Below are 20053 nucleotides of genomic sequence, written 5' to 3'. Positions count from 1 at the left end.
GGTCAAATAATTCTACAGAAGAGAGCTATCTACCCTCCCTAAAAACTTCTACCGACCTATCTTGACAATGCAGTGCATTCCTGAAAATCCAGAGTTGGCAACTAGTATTTGTGATTATTTTCCTGTCTTAGGATAGGTTTACTCTTAGTAGCTTTCAAAATTCTTTGATCCCAGCCCACAGTAAGAAATAGATTTTACTTCATAACTCAGAATATATACATATTTGTACATAATCCAAATTAGTTTTATAGAATAGTGCTAGCATTACTATATATGGCATACTGATATTTTAAATTCTATTTTGTTCTATTGAATTAAAGAAAAAAAAAAGCGTGTAGTAATCCACTGAATTCATCACTGTCCTTTCCTGGGTCCCATTCTGCAGGTCTGAAAGACACTGTTCTGCTAAAACATTTGCTTAGGAATAGAGCAAAGTCATAGCACTTCTGACCAACAAGAATTTGGCGGTATAATTTCCTAGAAATTGGGTCAGGGTACTGTGTCCCATGCACTCTAGCCCAGGGCATAAGGGCAAAAACTCAAGCACATCAGGCCTCACTTGGAAGCCACTTGAGTAACCAGATATGCCTCAAGTGGCCTTTGAAAACATGAATCAAATTTGCAAACGAAAAATCAATGTTTCAATACCTCCCCCTCTTTTTTGTCATTTACTGTTCAGGTTCTTGTCATAGAGAAGTCAGAACAGGATTACAGGCCTCCCCCCAACACACACGCACACACCCCCTCAATTTTATGGGTTTCCTTAAGCCTGCACTGCAATCCAAACCACCAAAACATCCAATGGACAAGAGAACTAGTCTGAGAGTAGGATTTGCCAACCATAACCACCTCTGACTATGCAGGGGACTAACCTGGATGAAGAACTGATTTAAGATCTTTTGATTTTCATCAGTTGAAACCTGATAGAAAGGAACTTCCAGCGAGTCCTCTCTAACCCACTACTAAGATTGCTTTCCAGACAAGAGTTGATCGGTGTTATTAGGGAATGTGCATGGAAGAAAGGTAAGTTTTTTCAGCCCCAAATGTGTATCAAGTGCCAAACTTGCCCTGGGGAGCTCACAGTCTCCCTGGTAAGACTACAAACTTGAACAATTTTGAGTACAAGACAGCATAGGTTTTAAAAAGTCCTCGCCACATGGGTTAGAAAACAGTCCCTGCAATAAGAGGGGTGAGGAGGGAGGCTTTCCCGAGGCTCAGTGACTAAGCCTTGAGTGATGGTGAAAAGCTGGGCACTAAAGCAAGCAAGAGTATTGTTTAGGTGAGACTGGTCTGACCAGTCGAAGGGGTGGGGGAAGAAAGCTGTATAAAGGGGAAATCGCGTCCCCCCACGTCAATCATGAACACTGGTGCAGGCCGAGGGCACCCGCAGCCTCACGTGCCACGGAAATAGACAGTTGTACAGATTTCCTCAGGAAAACATTGAAAGCAAAAATTGTGATCACACCCAACCCTGCCCAATCTCTCCCACGTCCTCAAAAGGAAGAGAGCAGTAAGTCAGATCGTTTGTTTATTCATTCATTCAACCAACAATTCTCTCTCCTAAGAGGCCTTTGTTTCCAGCCTTTCCGGCAGCACCGAGTATTCCACAGCGAAGGGGCCCCCTAGTTGCCTGGCTCAGCAAGACCACATCAACACTGGAAGGGGAGGACCAGCATTCCAACCGAGGCAGCGCTTATGTAAATACAAGGAGAGAGAGGCGAGGAGAGCTCTCCAATTGGGGTGGGGTGGTGGGATGACTGCAATGTGTTTGCGAAGGAAAGTGGGACTCCTACACTTCATCGGAAGAGCGAAGCCCCCAACCAAGGACCCCTTTCAAGGAGTCTGGCTTATTGGGCAGGACGTAGCTTTACCCTTAATAGGGTTTTCCGTGTCCGTATAGAAAGGATCTCCCGAAATGGAGCTGTCAACCGACCTAATCAGGCTAGTTTTGAAGAGTGAAAGCAGGTCTAGGAGGAGAAGAAAGAACGAGAACAGAAACCTACCATGGAGACAACGTTGCTGCGTTGGCCCAACTTTGCTAGAGAAACCCCCCCATGTAAATCACAAAAATAACCGGCAGGAAAGGATTGGGTGGGTGAGATGTGTCCCCAAAAAGCCTCAAGGAGAAAGCAAAGCCTGCTGGAAACTCGGACAAAAGGGTATTTGAAGGAGAAGGTTCCTGAAAGACAACCGCATGTCTTGGGCACCAGTCCGGGCTGAAAGGGACAGACCGGGGGAAGCACGGGGGGCGTCTTTCCAAGGCTGACCAGGAGACAGCAGAGCGGGGTTGGCCCGGGAGGAGGGGGGCGCCAGCGGGCGGGGCTAGGCGGCCCGAGTCAGCCGCCGGGGACGGACGCGGGTGGGGCGGGGTGGGGCCTTGCGGGCCCGGGCGGGCGGGGGGCGGAGCCCAGGTGGTGTTGATACACAAAGAGCAGGCACCCGGCGGCTGGGGCCCCGCCCACTGACGCGTCCTCCAAGGCGGCCGCTATAACCCGCCGCTCGCGCCGCTGGCTCCAGAGCCGCGCGAGGCTGCCGAGCTGGAGCGCTTTTCCTGCAGAACCGCCAGCTGCCCGACCACGCGTTCCCGCACACTCGCTCCTTTCCCTTCAGACGGCGGACGCCGGACGATTGGAGAGGCAACTTGCCATTTCCTTGTTTAGTTAAAATTGCTTTCCTGCCTCTAGTTGGATTTTCCGTTTTGTTTTTCTTTTTTTTACAATTTTTGTTTGAGAAAAACTCACCGAAGGCGTTTGCGTGTTGTTTCCGGGATACAGGAGTCGAGCCTACGGAGGTAATGCGCGCGGGGGCGTCTGCAAAGGGCTCGGGGCCCGGGCGGGAGTGGGGGAGGGGCGTCCGGGAGGGGCCGCGGCGGGAAGGCAGCTGCCGCGGTCGTTTACTCCTGGGGAGGGCTTTTTCGGTGTGCTAGCCAGCCTTCGATCCCGGTCCGCACCGAGGTCGCGGCCCTCCTCCGGGCGAGGGAGGGGCGCGGGGGCCGCGTGCCCGCCCGGAGCGGAGCCGCATCCTCCTGTTAGGGGGAGGGGAGCCAGCCGGGCCCCGAGGCTCCGTTGCGACAAGTCTTGTGACTGAATTGAATTAATAAAAATAATTACATAAACGGGTCTTGGAATTTGGGGGCGACGGGAGTGGGTTCGGGCTTTTAGTGTAGCGGAGGCCAGGATTGGGGAAGACAAGCGGGAACGTTTGACAATCGGCGATCGATATTGCATCAGTTTCCTTTTCGGGCAGAGGAGGGGCCGGCCGGGTGAAGCGCTCGCTAGCCAAATGCCTGTGGACTGGTGTGCTCGAGGGCACGGGCGTGCGCGTGTAAACAAACCCTTGACGCCTCTGCGCGCCCTCTGCTCCCTTTCTCGGGAGAGGACTCATGTTCGCCCTTTCCGCCCCCTTCGAGTCTGTCTGCTGCTGAGGCATTTCGCCATCTGGGGGCTCCAGGTGTGAAAGGACGAATTACGCGGCATTGCTATTGTAAATGTTAGAAAGGGGGAGCTGTGCGCCTGGGCTACATGCAGTGCACACCTAGCCAATGCCTGGGTGGGATGTTTGACCTGCGTGCCTGTGCACGACCTAGGAGGCTGCGGGAAAAGCAAAACAGAGCCCCCGCACCCCTCCCGTGAAACTTGAGAGAATGGAGAGGGAGAAACACTAAATTCCGTTGGAGAGGGTCATCGGGGTCCGGGGGGGCGTGGGCCTCCGCAGGCGCAGCGCTGCAGGGGGACCATCTTTGTTCTCCGCGGCTCCGCGGTCTGTACTTTTCCGCCCCTCGGCGCGCGCCCCCGCCCTTCGCGCTCGGCTGGTACTTTTCCACTCGCCTGGCCGGGGATGAATCAGCCTAGCAGCGCCGCCCGGCGGCGTCACGTGACCAGGGCGGGCTCTGCAGTCCTGACGCGCCGCCTCTACCTTCACAGGCAGCCGCGCGGGCCAGTGCATCTCCAAGGACAAAAGGAGCCGAGCGTTACTCGCTGCGCCTGATTCCTCCTGCCGACCAGCATGAAGAAAGCCGAAATGGGAAGGTTCAGTATTTCCCCAGATGAGGACAGCAGCAGCTACAGTTCCAACAGTGACTTCAACTACTCCTACCCCACCAAACAAGCTGCTCTGAAAAGGTGGGAGAAGTTGTGTGCTTTTTAAAAAACGGCCTGTGTGCATCGGAGGTTCTTTACCTGGAACTCTTCTTCTGTTGCTTTAAATTACTGTAGCGTTTGGAGAGAGCGTGTAATCTCTGGAAGATTATCCGGTGGTTGCCATGACATGGTGTCGTGTGAAAGTCGACTACTACTTAATACGCATTTAAGTAAAGATGTGTGACAGCTAAACGCGGGGACCGTTTTGTGTTGAAGCATTCCTTTGTATATTTCAATCCAATTTAGGATTTTTTTTTCTTTTTTTGTAGCCATTATGCAGATGTAGATCCTGAAAACCAGAACTTTTTACTTGAGTCGAATTTGGGGAAGAAGAAGTATGAAACAGACTTTGTAAGTTAAAAATAATTTACGTTTCTGTGGCTTTATGGAGTAAAAGAATAGTTTTACTTTTAGATTTCAAATCTAACTTGCCCAAAGCTGGTTTTCTCCATTTAATTATTGTTATATGTTTGGTTATCGTTTTCCCTCTATGTAGCATCCAGGTACTACTTCCTTTGGAATGTCAGTATTTAATCTGAGCAATGCGATTGTGGGCAGTGGAATCCTTGGGCTTTCTTATGCCATGGCTAATACTGGAATTGCTCTTTTTATGTAAGTATGTGTAAGTAGTGAGTCTGCCATGCAGGGCAGTAAATATGATGATACAACATATATTTTGGCTCCAGAGACTGAATTTACAGTTGAAGTAGTTGGCTTAAAAATCATTTGCTTAAAAGTTAAAATATGAGAAATCTGAAAATCTCTTTATTCTGCTACGTAACTGCATGATATCAAAAAAGCCAATTAGGTAGGAAAAATTAGCACAACTCTTAAAACCGATAATTAAACCAAAAAGTCTTTAAAGTCAAAGGGGATAGTTACAGTTGAATAGGGCTTGAATATTTAAAAAGAACTGTTGATAAATCCAGGGTAGAATTTTTATTCTGGCAAACTCTGAAGCAAGAAATATTAAAAAGCATGGTATCCTTCAAGTCAGTTTGGTAAATTGACAGCCTCCCCAAGGACCTGTGGCTCCTTTTGTACAGAAAGAAAACAACTTTTTTTTTTTTTTAATATATAGGGTGTGGTGGTATTTGTCTAACCTAGAACATGTTTTTAAGAAAAGTGAGTCAATTTTCTGGACCCTGAAAAGCAACCCATATGTGATTTTTTAATTTATTTTTTGTTTTCTTTTTAATATTTATCTCTTCCAGGTCTATGTGATTGCCACAGCAAAAGATGAATATTTTAATAAGTACCTGCTTTGAATTCCCTTTTTTTTCCCCCTAGTTGTCCAGTTAGAATTAGTTACTCCTGTGCTTTCCAGCGTAAATACCTAGAATAGAATTTTGGAGCTGTAGAAGACTTTAGAACAGCAGTTTTTAACCATTTGGGGGGGGTCACTGACCTTTGGAGAATGTAAAAGTATGGACCTTATTCCCAGGAAAAAACAAGCATAAAAGAAAAATACATGTGAAGTTTAGTATGCGTTTTCAGTGATGTTTGTATCATAGCAACTAAGATTGGGCTTCTGTGGGCTCCTGGCTAAGGAACTTCCAGTGGAAGATAGTGTGATTTACTATCAGGCAAAGAAACCACATATGTACGTAGCATGGAATTGTCTCTTTGCTACAGATATGTTTTAGTTAACTGACTGGTGCCTTCTACTCAAGTTATTTTTTTCTAGCAGAATAGAATGTTCATGAAAAGAAAAGCAGACCTTCGCAAAGCTCTGCTTCGTGGTGAAATTCCACGCTGAAGTTAAGCATGGCTTTGAGCTTTGGAAGCTAGGATTCACTTAGCTTGCTTCATGAGCATGAGGCTTTTTGACATCTAAGACCAAGAGCCAGGAATTTTTGTAGAAAGGACCCTAGAGTTTCAAAGTTTTTAGTGGGGTACTTGAATGGCATCATTGTTAAATATTTGAAACCCTTCCTAACTCTTAATATAAAAACTGGAGGCAGTTTTTAAATGCTCCCAGTGTGGTTATGGTGCAGAATTTACATGAGATGACATGGCACCTTTGTTTCGTAAGAGAAAGCAAAATTCTGATATGTTACCCTTGCACTTTTGAAATTATTTATACTCTAATAGGGTCTGTATAAATTTGATGATCAACCATTTAATAAATGGTTAAATAATATTAAGAGTGCTAAAGTGAGTTTTTAAATCCATCAGTATTTTACAACGTATATTTGGAGGTATAGACGTAAATGATTCAAAAGCCACATGGCTGCTATCATCTGGTTAAACAACTCTTGTAGCTTACCCTATAACGTAGACTCAACTTGAGGTTGAAAGTGACCTCAAGGGTTATGAAGTCTGTTCATTCCTCATTGTCCTTTCTGTGTAAAAGAAAGGACTGAATTTGTCAGCACACTTTGAACATTGTCTTTGATTAAGCCATGCTTTGTCCAGTTAGAGATGAGGCTGATTGTGTCATTTCCACTGCAGATTAGACCCCATGAAACTTGGGGCATTAGAATGGCAGCTTAATGCTACCACCTATGTTTAACTAAGAGACATCAGTTTCTTTGCCAGTACCATATAAGGTACTGTATTCAGTTTGCCAGTAAAGAATTTGGAAAATGTGACTGTCTTCTTATTTGCAGAGTTTTCTATGAGTTTCCCTGATTTTGATTTGTTGTTGTTCCTTTTAATAAAAAGAAATTTATATTCTTCTTGGCTTGCGTGGGGGGAAGAAAGTAAAGCTGGAATGAGAGAGGACGTGTGCCCTAAAGGAAAGCGTAGTGACTTAGTAGAGAACTTTTGGTTCCTCTCTATTCTTTTTTTTTTTTTTCTCCTGTTCCATCCAAGCGAAAGTACTGAGGGAGGAGACAGCCCAGTCGGACTGATAGCCTGCTTGTTCTAGCGCAGGCATTGTTTAACTGACAATGCTGGGCCTGTCTTCCATACCATGGTGTGCAATGTAGTATATGGTTCCAGTAGTTACTTCTCTGATTTGTGCCCATTTGTCTGTAAAGCTGTGCCTGACACTTAACATGTCAGTATCTTTCCCTCCACTTCCTTTATAGTCCCATTCCTTTGCTTATCTACGTGGTCCAAGTAGTCTCAAGACCTTTCCTGAATCTGTCTCATTTGTATTTCACAAGTAACTGGCAGGTGTTAAAACCATTTTATAGATAAAAGGAACTATACAATGCAGAGAAGTGGCAAGTACACAGCTAATTATCATGGTGCCAGGATCAAAATATAAGTCTTGTAACTCTCCCACTGAAAAGTTAGGTTTTCCAGTGTCTCCCAGCACCTTTGGTTCAGTGGGTGAACCCTGTTCTTAACCAGTACTGTAGAGTTATTACCTGAGACATGATGCAGTCATGTTTAGTGCCAGGTAAGAGAACTTGTTGACACTCTAGTCAGGAGAGTGAACACCTGTCCTTGGGGGGCATTCTGTCTAGTACACAAAATATTAGGACAAGTTCCATATTTAATGTTTAAATAAAGCCAAAAAGAATTGTTTTTAAATATAGACGTGCTTATTTATAACCCTGTGCCTTTTCCTTCTCTCATCAGAATCCTGTTGACATTTGTGTCAATATTTTCCCTGTATTCTGTTCATCTCCTTTTGAAGACTGCCAATGAAGGAGGTATGGTGGCATTTTTGATATTTCTAAAACAGTTATGCCTGTCATGATTTTCTTCCTCTTATAAAATACTTGCTTCATGCTTCTGTGTTCCTTAAATTACAGGGTCTTTATTATATGAACAACTGGGACATAAGGCATTTGGAATGGTTGGAAAGCTTGCAGCTTCTGGATCCATTACAATGCAGAACATTGGAGGTAAGAATTTTTAAAGGACAGTTTGGGTAGACTTTTTTGCTCTTTATGTAGCGGAGAGTGGTGACACGTTACTTTTGGTGTCACATGCCACATTTTGCACTTGTAATGGTATAATTTTGTTTTCCTCCAGCTATGTCAAGCTACCTCTTCATAGTGAAATATGAGTTACCTTTGGTGATCCAGGCATTAATGAACATTGAAGATACAACTGGGTAGGTGCTAAGTAAGGTTACTCCTAAGAAACAATTACAGTCTAAAATGGTTAGATACATTTTTATCAAAGTTGGATACAAAATGATTATCAGTAAATTATTTTTTGTAAATGCTCCTGTTGAAACTGACCAAGAAGTTCTGCCGGAAACTGATTTGAAACTTTGAGAATGAAAGGCCAAAGACAGTAGTTATAGGACAAGTTATACTAGTTCTATAACTCTGAATAACAAATTTCTAACCTGCGTGTGAAAACAGGTTTTCTGGAACTACTTCCCTTTTCTCTTTATATTTACTGTCCCAAGAAATTATAGTTGAATAACTCATACCCCAACCTAAGTTAGGATTAACATTTTGAATTACATTAAAAATCAATTCCTGTCTGATTTTTGTGAATTTGAAATTTCATATATTTAAAGTGCAGCATACCAGAAAATGTATGGCTATGCTGTACAAACCTTGTCCTTCTAGCGAAGTTATTCATCCGAGTGGACTAACAGGTTTTTATCTAAAGTACACATGAGGAGGGATAATGTACTTCACAGCTTACATGCAGCTCATTATCTCAAAATAGAGAGGTTTGGTTATCTCTGTGGCATTTGAAATTTAGTTTAGTAAGCTGATCTTTAAATATTAGTTTTCTGGGAGGGGGGGTCTTTATTGCTGAAGGGAGCAGAGTACAATTGACAGGGCAATTAGAATTTGAAAATAAGTGATTTTAAATGGTGTAGTTGATTACCTAAAAAGGAAAAGGCATTGCTAGAATGCTTAGGAGAGATGCATAACATTTTCTCTTGAGTTCAGAAGGGATCTTTTTACTGTTGGAGTCAAGGTGGGTCAAGGTGTCACAACATACTCTTGGCAACCTGGAATAAGTTCTTGTTTTAGGGGACTGGGTTTTGTTGTTTTGTTTTTGCCTATGTATTTTATCGAAGCGTGAGAAATTCCTTGTTGAAATGTTTAGTAAGTACATTTGCTAACAAATGTCTGAAAGAAACTTGTTATAAAATTTCCTTGTTTCCAGCATCAAAAAAAGTGAGCTAAAGCTATGATGAAGTTGGCACACAGTTTTCTAAAAATGCTTAAAGATAAGATTACTGGCTTAACAATGCCACTTTGTTCCCTACAATAGTATCAAGCCTTTAAGAAGCATTTTATGTTATGAATCAGCTGGCAGCCTTCCCAGAGCAAACAGTGGGACAAAAGTTACACTGTTTGAGATCCCATCTCTAACCTGAGTGAATATTCATTGAGCGCTCAAAGTTAGAAATCTATTCTGTCTATGTGGGCTTTTTGAATAAGCGATACTCTTTCCAAACCTGTCTTTTTTTAAAGTATAAAACGAGTCTTGTGAAAAGAAATGTATGTTATTCTGAGTATATTTGTGGCTGGTTGTGACCTTGTTTTTCTTTTCTTTAATTCAGATTGTGGTATCTGAACGGTGACTATTTGGTTCTGTTGGTCTCACTGGTGCTCATTCTTCCCTTGTCCCTGCTGAGGAATTTAGGTGAGCACACCCATCTCTAAAGAAAATTGAAATGAGCCTCACCAGCTGGTTGGCTTCCTTTTCATAGAAATTAATAAGAGCTAAAGAGCCCCGAAAACATACCTTTGTGAATTTCAGCATTCAGAACTTGTAGGTCTTTGAAAAATTCTAGCAGGATGGTTACCAAAGGGCCCAAATATTCTGTTGACATTTACAACATCTTGTGCTTTATAAAAATAAAAAAGGATAGTTGTTATTGATTTAGTTATTAACAAGTATTTTTAAGTTATTCTACATCTTACTGTATAAGCATTAGAAATTTGATGTGTCCACACTGAAGTCTTGCAAGCAGAATTGAGTTATATTTGCCCTAAACCTGTTTTAGTAAACGAATACCAATTTTTTTTTTCTCCTTATAGGATATTTGGGGTACACCAGTGGCCTTTCCTTGTTGTGTATGATGTTCTTTCTGATTGTGGTAGGTATAATTTTTCTTTAAAGCTAGAGATTCTTTTTCTAAGCCCTGTCACATTATTCAGTCTAACAAATGCAAAATAATGTATTTTCAGGTGGTTTGCAAGAAATTTCAGATTTCTTGTCCTGCAGAAGTTGCTTTTCTTATTAATGAAACCGTAAACAGCACCTTAGCACAGCCAACAGCTTTTGTACCTGATGTGGCTTTTAATATGACTGAAGGTGATTCTTGCCAACCACATTATTTTATCTTCAACTCACAGGTAACTATAATCTTTGTGTCCTCAGAGGAAGATTTTAGGGAAGAAAACAGGGAAAATACCCACTAGAAATTTTAAAACACTCCCAAGGTAAAGGAAGATCAGGTAATAGCTGCCCTTTAGGAAACATGATTAGCTCATTATTGAGGACTGAGAAGAAAGTGTTGGTTTGTAGCTTAAAATAGATTGAGAGATGAAATGATCATCTGATGTTCATAACTGATACATTGGGAAATGGAGGATATCGATCACACTTAGTGAAAAAATTAGAAGAGTGGGAGCTAATTGTGCCAGAAAACATCATTTTAGGCTTTGATTCTAAGATTAATAAATATAAATACAAGCTGCAGAACTGTGATAACATGAGTTTGTTATATCAGGATATTAAGAAAGTATTTACGTTTTTTGCAGACTGTCTATGCTGTGCCAATTCTGACCTTTTCATTTGTCTGTCATCCTGCTGTTCTTCCCATTTATGAAGAGCTTAAAGGGTGAGTGCTTTTTACCTACTTTTATATACATTTATTGGAAAAACTAGAAAAATTTTCAATTACTGCTATAACTGCTGCTAAAGTATGCATCTGTATTTTCCTTTGAATTTGTATAGCCGCAGCCGTAGAAGAATGATGAACGTGTCCAAGATCTCATTTTTTGCTATGTTTCTCATGTACCTGCTTGCTGCCCTCTTTGGATACCTGACGTTTTATGGTAAATAATGTCTAGTTTACAAAAAGGATAGTTAACGAAATGGAATTGATACTTTTATATGTATACTTCTGTCACTTTAAAAACTCGGTCTGTTTTGGTATATTTCATATTTGTGATGAACGATTGCATTTAGAGCTTAGAATTTCCTGTAGCGTATGTTGAGTCAGTGACTTCTAGAATCCACGTTCCCAAATCTACCATTAGCCATTCGAGGGCATTTTTTACGTGATGTGCTTGCATTTAGGTTCTCCCACCCCCTTCAGATTAATACAGCACACACACACACACTGTAAGCCAGACCATGGGATTTAGCTATTTAGCTCCTGTTGTTTTTAATGGGGGTCATGTGGCTAAATCTCTCCTTGGTATTTCGAAACTTTTTTTCAATGTTATTTTAATTGCATTAACCCTAATTCCAAATTAATCTTATTAACCTCTTAGTTTGTGGTCGTTTTGTGAGTAGCTAATAACTTTGGTGCAGATTTTCCCGTTAAGTTAGATTTTCTAACTAATCTCCAAAGAGGACAGCACACTTGAAGCTTTTTCTTTTCTTGGCCTTTCTCTGTAGAACACGTTGAGTCAGAATTGCTTCATACCTACTCTTCCGTCATGGGAGCTGATGTTCTGCTTCTCGTCGTCCGTTTGGCTGTGTTGGTGGCTGTCACCCTGACAGTACCTGTAGTTATTTTCCCAGTAAGTAACCTTTCAGTAGGAATGAATTGTGAAACATGAAGATTTGTGTGATTTCTATGTTTTGGGAGAAGGGAAACACTGCTACAGCAGTATCGAGTTGATGCGGGTTTTTGAAGGTTTTTTTTTTTTAAATGTTTCATACATCTTTAAAACATATCCTGGGGGCTTCCCTGGTGGCGCAGTGGTTGGGAGTCCGCCTGCCGATGCAGGGGACGCGGGTTCGTGCCCCGGTCCGGGGGGATCCCGCGTGCCGCGGAGCGGCTGGGCCCGTGAGCCGTGGCCGCTGGGCCTGCGCGTCCGGAGCCTGTGCTCCGTAACGGGAGAGGCCACAGCAGCGAGAGGCCCGCGTACCGCAAAAAAAAAAAAAAAAAAACATATCCTGGGACACTTTTTTCCATAATTGAAGACACAGTGATCTTTCTAGTGTTCAGATATTTAGAAAACAGCAATTGAGGAGGGGTACAATTTTAGTATTTAAATAGCTGCTAGTTGATATATATATCCTGTTGTTTGGGGTTTGTTTTTTTCATTAATTAAATCTGCAGTTTTTATTTATCCACTTATTTTTGCAGATCCGGAGTTCCATAACTCACTTGCTGTGTGCAACCAAAGATTTCAGTTGGTGGCGTCATAGTATCATTACAATGTCTATCTTGGCATTTACCAATTTACTTGTCATCTTTGTACCAACTATTAGGGATATCTTTGGTTTCATTGGTAAGTTTTAGGAAGTATCAAAGTTGCTTGAAATATCAGGGATTTTAATGTTTATAAAATGAATAACAAGTGATTCTTAAGAACTGGTAAATGTTCTTTTACAGGTGCATCTGCAGCTGCTATGTTAATTTTTATTCTTCCATCTGCCTTTTATATCAAGTTAGTGAAGAAAGAACCTATGAAGTCTGTACAAAAGATTGGGGTGAGTGAGAGATTATGACTGGAGAAATAATAATAATCTAATGCCAGAAGTTCCTCAACTGATTTTAATTTTAGTCTCCTAAATGTCGTTTATTGTAGTTTCATTTTAAGTTTCTAGTAAACAAATATATCTGTAACTGTGTACTTCACAGATGGAAGATTGGGAGAGGAGGTGAGAGATGGTTTGCCATCTAATATGTATGCTTAAGTTAACTGCAAGAAAGTTATTAGATATTTTAGGAATAGAGATACAGATAGAGTGTAAAGTAAAAATAATACAGACTCAACTTTCAACGTTGTTTAACCAGTATTTGTTGGACTGCCTACTACTGTATGACCAGCACTTAAATGGGCCTGGAGTATATAAAAGAGAAATAATGGGGTATTTAGTCAAATGAGACTAACCATTTTCAAAGCAAAGCTTGGGGGTTAGGGAGGGGGCTACTATTAGACTTTAAAGTATAATAACGACTGATTTTACAAAGAATATATGGTATGTTAACCACAAATGATCCTGGTGGGGATATTTAGGAGAAAGACTGCTTTTCAGTCCTTATTCGCCACTACTATTGTAGTCTGAGTAAACTACTAGAATTGTTTGTGAACCAACAACTGTCATCTTATTTCACCTAAAATATGTAGTGCAGTAACTGAAGGGGGTAGGATTAGGAGTAGACCTGCTCATGTCTCTTAGAAAAACCTCCAGCTTCGACCCAGGCTGCATTTTTAAGATGACTTGGATTTGATTTTGTAAGTTAAATTTTTTTCCTTCTAAAAAATGTAAAAATCCCAGTCCAGTTCTATTATATGAAATAATTTATTTAGCAAAGAAAATTGTTTACCCTTTCATTTCATACAAAGGAATGAAAAGGGAAAGTTTGAGAAGGTTTCAAAGATACAGTTACTTAGTACTCTATAGATAACCCCTTGATCACTCACTTAAGACAGTTTAACTATCTTTAGCAAGGTAAAACTGTAGCTCTGTGAAGTATTATGGACATGCTTTTAGTAATTATAAGCCCATTTTTAAAAGTAGAAGGAGGGGGCTTCCCTGGTGGCGCAATGGTTGAGAGTCTTCCTGCCGATGCAGGGGACGCGGGTTCGTGCCCCGGTCCGGGAGGATCCCACATGTAACGGAGCAGCTGGGCCAGTGAGCCATGGCCGCTGAGCCTGCGCGTCCGGAGCCTGTGCTCTGCAACGGGAGAGGCCACAACAGTGAGACACCCGTGTACCGCAAAAAAAAAGGAATATTTAGCATATGTTTTGTTGCTTGCTGATCCGTTTTCTCTGTGTGCTCATTGCAGGCTCTGTTCTTCCTGTTAAGTGGCGTAGTGGTGATGACCGGAAGCATGACCTTGATTGTGTTGGATTGGGTCCACAATGCCTCCGGAGGTGGCCATTAACCAGCAGCACCACTAAAACTCGATAGTCCATTTGATGCCAGTGTTGAGTCAACTCTCAGCTACTATGAAATTTCACCTAATTTTTCAGTTTCACTTCCTTTTGAAGTGCAGATTCCTCGCTGGTTCTTCTGAGTGCAGAATAAGTGAACTCTTTGTTTGTTTTGTTTTGTTTTTAAAGAAACTATTCTGTATGATAGAAATGGATATTGACAACAAAACCACGAGTCTCGGGTTAAGGGAAGTGACAATTTTATTCCATTCCAGAGAATGGACGAACTCTTAACTTTAATCAAGCCACATGTTTGGCTGTGTCATTGTTTAACTTGGATATTTTATGATTTTACTTGAATGTGCCTAATGGAACCATTCGATGTGAGAAACAATTCTTCTTAATTTACAGCAAAGTATTGAAATAACCATTGGGAAAAATACTATTATTTTTTTGTACCAAAAATATTTAAAGACCTCAGAAGCACTATTCTTTAAAAATTGCTTTTTTTGAACTTTATCCAAAAGCAGTTGTCAGTGAATTCTGTTAAAAAATAATTCATTGTTATTTAAAAACAAATACTAGTATTATGAAATGATTTGCCTTTTTTTAGGCATACTAAGCCAAATACTTTTTTTACCCAAAATAATTTTTAGAGAAAATGATGTAATGAAACATTGTACCATGAATAGGAGCATAGTTTTTATTTCCATTCAGACTTCACCATGAAAGGATAATTGGTTGATTGTGGCTATACCAAATCAGATGAACTCTCTCATCATCACCTTTCTTCTCTGTCCCCAAATAATTTGGTTCATTTAGACTCTGAAGTATTTATGGCTTCAATCTATTAGAATGGAAGATAATGCAGATATTTCTATGGGAAATAAAATAACTAATTTTGAGGTACCAAATAGTGCAATTGGGTAAAACAGGGTTTATTCAGTTGCATCTGCCTCCAGAGTTGTGTTAACAGCTCTGGATTTTTTTTTGGGCCAGCCCTTTTTTGGCATTGCTTCCAGCAGTGGAAAATGGGCATTTGATGGCTGTAGGCCAAAACTATTCTACCCAGAGAGTACAACTCTTCAAAATGCTCATCTGCTCCTGGAAGTGTGAATTACTTGACAATGTATGGTTTAGTTGTGTTCATGTTTTGTCTACAGTAGAGGTCTAATCCATAGGTTACACCAATATTTGGTACAATATAAGTTCTCTTCGTATAGGCCACTGGGTTTCTCATGCAGTAAGCTTTTTAAAAAACTCATGTGCACTGGCTTGTCATCTCATTCTCGTACAACATAGAATTACTTGTTTACATCCAACAAATGGTTAGCTAGGGAAAACAGTGCAACCTGAGTGTAACTATTGGTCCGACTGCATGACCACCCTTCCTATTTTAATCCCAGTTAGAAGTGAAAAAATTATTTGGCTTTAAGAGCACATTTATTGTACGTCATGGTGTATGGTGAATATATTATTAAATAATGTGGTACTTTGCTCATCAGGCATAATGTCTAAAATCTAATATACATAATTCCATTAGTGGTTGGGGGAAGCAAATAATGGAATCATTCATTGGTCACCTGGCTATAAGGTTGTTCTCTTGAACTAAACATTTCTAGTTTTAGGCAAGGGCCAGAAATGTGGCAGACATGATTTTTGTTACGCATTCTTGTATTATATGTGACTAAATTACAGACAAGATGTGTCTGTAATCAAAGACCCTTGTGGAACTGGAAGACGTCTTGTAGTGCTACATTGGGTGAAACCAATGGTCCGTTTTTGTTTGTTTCTACGAAAATTAAAGTGGGGACCATCTCGAAAGGCAGTGAGAAGACAGATTCCACAGCACTGCTTTCATTCAGTTGGGCTCTTGGCACTCTATTCGACTCCAGAACCTCACCTCTAGCTCAGACCAAGAATTGGCACTTCTGGTTGGATTCCTGGAAAGAATTGCTCGTTGTGTATCTTAAGACTTGACCAGGGAATACCAAGTAAAGAGTTGTTCTCTATAGTTTACATCCTTTCTTATGGGAGAAAATACCATGGCAACCAGGAAGAAATGAAAAAAAGAAATTCTTCTCACGGCAAATCGATGTGGGAGGCTCCTCCAATCTCCTGGCTGTTTGAGGTTCAGAATCAACTGCCACGGGTAAATTCCATTGCATGATTTTCTTGGAGCTATCTCGTCTACCTGGAGGTTCCTAAACAGTGAATTCCCAGTAATGAGCAGTCTTCAGTATTAAAACCACTGTCGTGTCACCTCATTTTGCATTACTGTCTTCCGTGGATGTTTCAGTTATAACTGTAATGTTATTTATAGAACAGCATTAATCCATTAAAGCTAACCTATTTTTCAATATTTATGATAATCTTATGTACATACATTGTCCATATGTATTTGTAAATAGGTTGTATATAATGTCAGGTTTGGGTCTTGGGTTCAAATGTATATATTCCTATAAGTTTCTTAACTGCATTTTGATGAATTCACATTATGTATCTATAAGAATGGTCCCAAAAGTACCTGTACAGAGATTTCAATAAACAAATTGTGTAAACACTAAAAATTTAAAATACTGTGTAAATTGTATTTGCAATAAACAGACTGGCTGAACATCACATTTTTTTCATGAAAACTTGGTGCAAGTTCAGATCTCTTATTTAAATTTTAAATAAGGTCTAAATTTTCAAAATGCAGTAGTTAACAAAATGATCTAGTGTAATAAAATCAAATATGATCTAGTGTGATTTAAGACCTTTGAGAACCTGGGTGTGTTAAGCTTTCTGTATATAATGTAAATATCCCCACTGTACTGTTAGAGGCCAACAATTCCAGTATGACTTGTTGGCAAAGAGTGCTACACCGTTTCAATGAAACATCCTATGTTTGTTTTAACTGAACTAAAATAAATACATGCTTAATCCTGAGTAGCGGTGTTTTATTTAAAGTAATGATAAGTCGTGTCTGGTGTATTTTGTAAGCACAGCAACCTAGCACTTAGTAGGGTTCCATATAATGTTAGTGATTATAATGAAGAGAATGGTCAGGAAGTTTAAGTTGCTTTTAAGTTCCTAATGATGATAACCAAGTGTGAGGAGGAATGAAAAAAATGCTTAGCATCTGGAAGACCCAGGCTTGGGCCTGCTCTAAGCAGTGCGTCAAAATCACATCTGGGGAGCTTTTTTAAAATGCAGCTTGCTGGGGACTTCTCTGGCGGTCCAGTGGTTAAGACTCTATGCTTCCACTGCAGGGAACACGAGTTTGATCCTCGGTTGTGGAAATAAGATCCCGCGTGCTGCTGGGCTCGGCCAAAGAAAAAAAAAAGGCAGTTTTCGGGAGCATGTGTGTATGTAGTCTGATTCCATAGGTTTGGAGAGCACCTTTTCTCCCAGAAAGCTACTCAAGTGATTTCTGATGCACAAATAAAGTAAGAAACAGGCCTGGGAAGAAGTCGGGTGAGTTCAGCCTTTGTGGAGTAGTCCCAGCAAAGGAGAGGAAGTGCTATGGCTGGAGAGGAATCAGACCAGCTGAGGGTTACCTGAGAGATGGACACTTGGGAGGAAGGTTACTAAGATACACAGGGTTTCTCAGGTATGGCCTGCTGGTAGTCTTAAAAACTTAGGGCTTAAAAAGTGAAATATCCAAAGCTGAAACAGAGAGGAAGTTAGAACAGGTGTGCTGGGGAGTGGTTCCAAAGGCAAGGGAACCTTAATGCAAGAAATTTATATCCATTTACTAACAATGTTCGAAAGGGAAAGAATTATTTGTGACTAGAAAGTACAGCAGTTTGCAACAAATCTCAAGAACAAAAGACTAGTAGAGTTTTTAGTCATTCATCTGAGAAGCTTTAATTGAACACCTGTGTGCAACTAACGTGCCCATGGGAAAGACGCTGGGGTAATGTGTCAGACTCAGGTTTTCACAGAATCCATACAGTTCTCAGTTAAGCCATTTTTTAAAAAATACTGAAGTGAACCCAGGATGCCAAGTTATTGATCTGAAATTTAAAATACACATTTGGCGGATGGGTCCCTTGGGATAAAAATTCAGTCCTACCACCAGAGAGCCAGATATTTCCAGTAAGCCTGAGGAATAGCCGAGGAACATCTCGGAAGAACCAGGGCTGATTCTCAACTTGGAAGTGCTCTTACCTAGAGAATTGGCTTAGTTACGTTTCTGGTAACAAAGTAAAGAAGATGCACTTAAATTAGCTTCAGCAAAAATGGTGGCTGAGGGAGAGAGCTTAGGAGGAGATTGGGGTACCTCAGAAAATTAGAAGTTAGATAAACAGGCTAGATTTATTCTAGAGACCTCAGTGACAGGTGTGGAGACTTCACTGTGGGGCTCTACAGTTAGATTCCGAGCACTTTCTTCAGCCAGCCTCTCGAGATAAACATTGGCTAATGATGGGTCCTGCTCTCTAGTCAGGTGAGCAGGTGATACAGCACAGCACGGCTGTGAGACCCACCCCTAAGTTTGGGAAAACAGTTCTCACAGGAAGAGTCCTGTATCCTGGGAAACACCACAGTTGCAGGCAAACTGGGATGGTTGGTCTAATAAAACAGCCCAGAGATACTGATAAACTGTTTCTTTGAATTTCCTTTTTCCAATATAACTGTCGCATGAATAAATATGCCCTTCACAGCATAGTTTTGGTGAGGCTCAAAATTTCAGCAAAAATGTACTAAATGCTTGCAAAATAAATACAGCTAGTACCATGAAATCAAACACTCAGACTTCAAAGGTGAAGTTCAGTCGTCTTTAACAAGAGGGCTCCAACCGGAAGCCTTTCTTGCCTAGCCTATGATCTCTCCAGGTACCAGAAGCCATCTTTAACCTCTACCACATATAAGTGAGTCTGTGGCTGTGACATCCTTTTCCAAACCCCAGCCAAATTTGGTAGTCCCCCCACGCAGTGTGAGGGAAACACTAACACAGCAAGCCTGATTGCTCACTACTTATGTCTTCGAGGGAATCATGAGTGACCGCTGGCCAGCTCCTGGGAATGCTGCCCTCAGAATGTTCGTTATGTGAGTGACTGACGATTTTGTTATATACACTTGAAGCAACGTATCATCCTCTACTGGCTTTTCAGGTTGCTTTACCAACACCAAGATTGCTGATGTGCACCTGATTTCATCGTTGGGGTTCTGAGTCTTGGTTGCCAAGTCTGGTTGCAGAGCAGAATAGGCCTATGGGACCAGGAGTACCGCCCCCCTCCGCCTCCTGCCCCCTGGCCTATAAAAGCCATGGACCTTGAGGCACATTAGGGCTTCCCCAGGCAAGGACATTCCGCACACGTCCCTATAGTTCAGTGCTGGGAAAAGAGCATTCTTGTGTGGCCTCGGACAAGGAAGGTCTTGGAAGCCCGTGACAAACCTCTCTGGACCCCCCTGTTGCATATTTTTTCCTGTTGCTTTTGTTCTGTATCCTTTATTGTAATAAACCTTAGCATTGACTATTAACTGCTATCGAGCCCTTCTGGTGAATCACCAAATGAAACACTTACGGCGTCTTTTCTCTCTACATCATCAGTTGTCAAACCTCATCAGCATCTCTTGCCTTCTCCAGGAAGAACCTATTCACAATGAAAGCCCCAAAGCAAGTTTTACTAAATATTACCTGGGGTGTGGGGTGTTGGAGGGTTAGACAGTAAAGGGACTTTTGACACTGCACATGCCACCGTGTGCAACTTCAGAAAATCCCATTTGACATATTTTTCCCCCAAGTCGGCCTGGCTGTGCTGTGAACTAGAGATTTTCTCTGTCTGCCCTTCCTCCCACACCAATACTCAGCCTGTCCTCTATTCTCATGAGTAGTTCAGCTCTGTCCTCAAATCTGCCAGTTCATCTCAGAGGAACAAAAGTTTGGAGTCATCAGGACCCACCCTCCTGAGATAGCAGTTTACTGGTCATATCTTTTTATTTCCAGTCTGCTTTTGAAGATCTCACTTCTGCTCCCTCCCT

The 20053-nt window shown here is 41.4% G+C and overlaps 1 protein-coding gene across 1 annotated transcript; it reads left to right on the top strand.

Moving 5' to 3' along the window:
* The first annotated feature begins 2520 nt into the window (after window positions 1-2520).
* On the top strand, window positions 2521-17014 carry SLC38A2 (solute carrier family 38 member 2). Its single transcript, XM_082665448.1, has 16 exons — window positions 2521-2791; window positions 3924-4121; window positions 4409-4490; window positions 4636-4751; window positions 7674-7747; window positions 7850-7942; window positions 8073-8154; window positions 9577-9659; window positions 10058-10116; window positions 10208-10375; window positions 10784-10863; window positions 10980-11080; window positions 11649-11773; window positions 12346-12490; window positions 12595-12692; window positions 13996-17014. The coding sequence occupies exons 2-16, from the start codon at window positions 4006-4008 to the stop codon at window positions 14092-14094; spliced, it is 1521 nt and encodes a 506-aa protein (XP_082521574.1). The 5' UTR covers window positions 2521-2791; window positions 3924-4005; the 3' UTR covers window positions 14095-17014.
* Window positions 17015-20053: the final 3039 nt, after the last annotated feature.

Source organism: Grampus griseus (genome assembly GCF_964374135.1).
Source record: "Grampus griseus genome assembly, chromosome: 11".
NCBI lineage: Eukaryota > Metazoa > Chordata > Mammalia > Artiodactyla > Delphinidae > Grampus > Grampus griseus.
The sequence above is the reverse complement of the archived record's forward strand: the minus strand, read 5'-3'. Positions and strand labels throughout refer to the sequence as shown.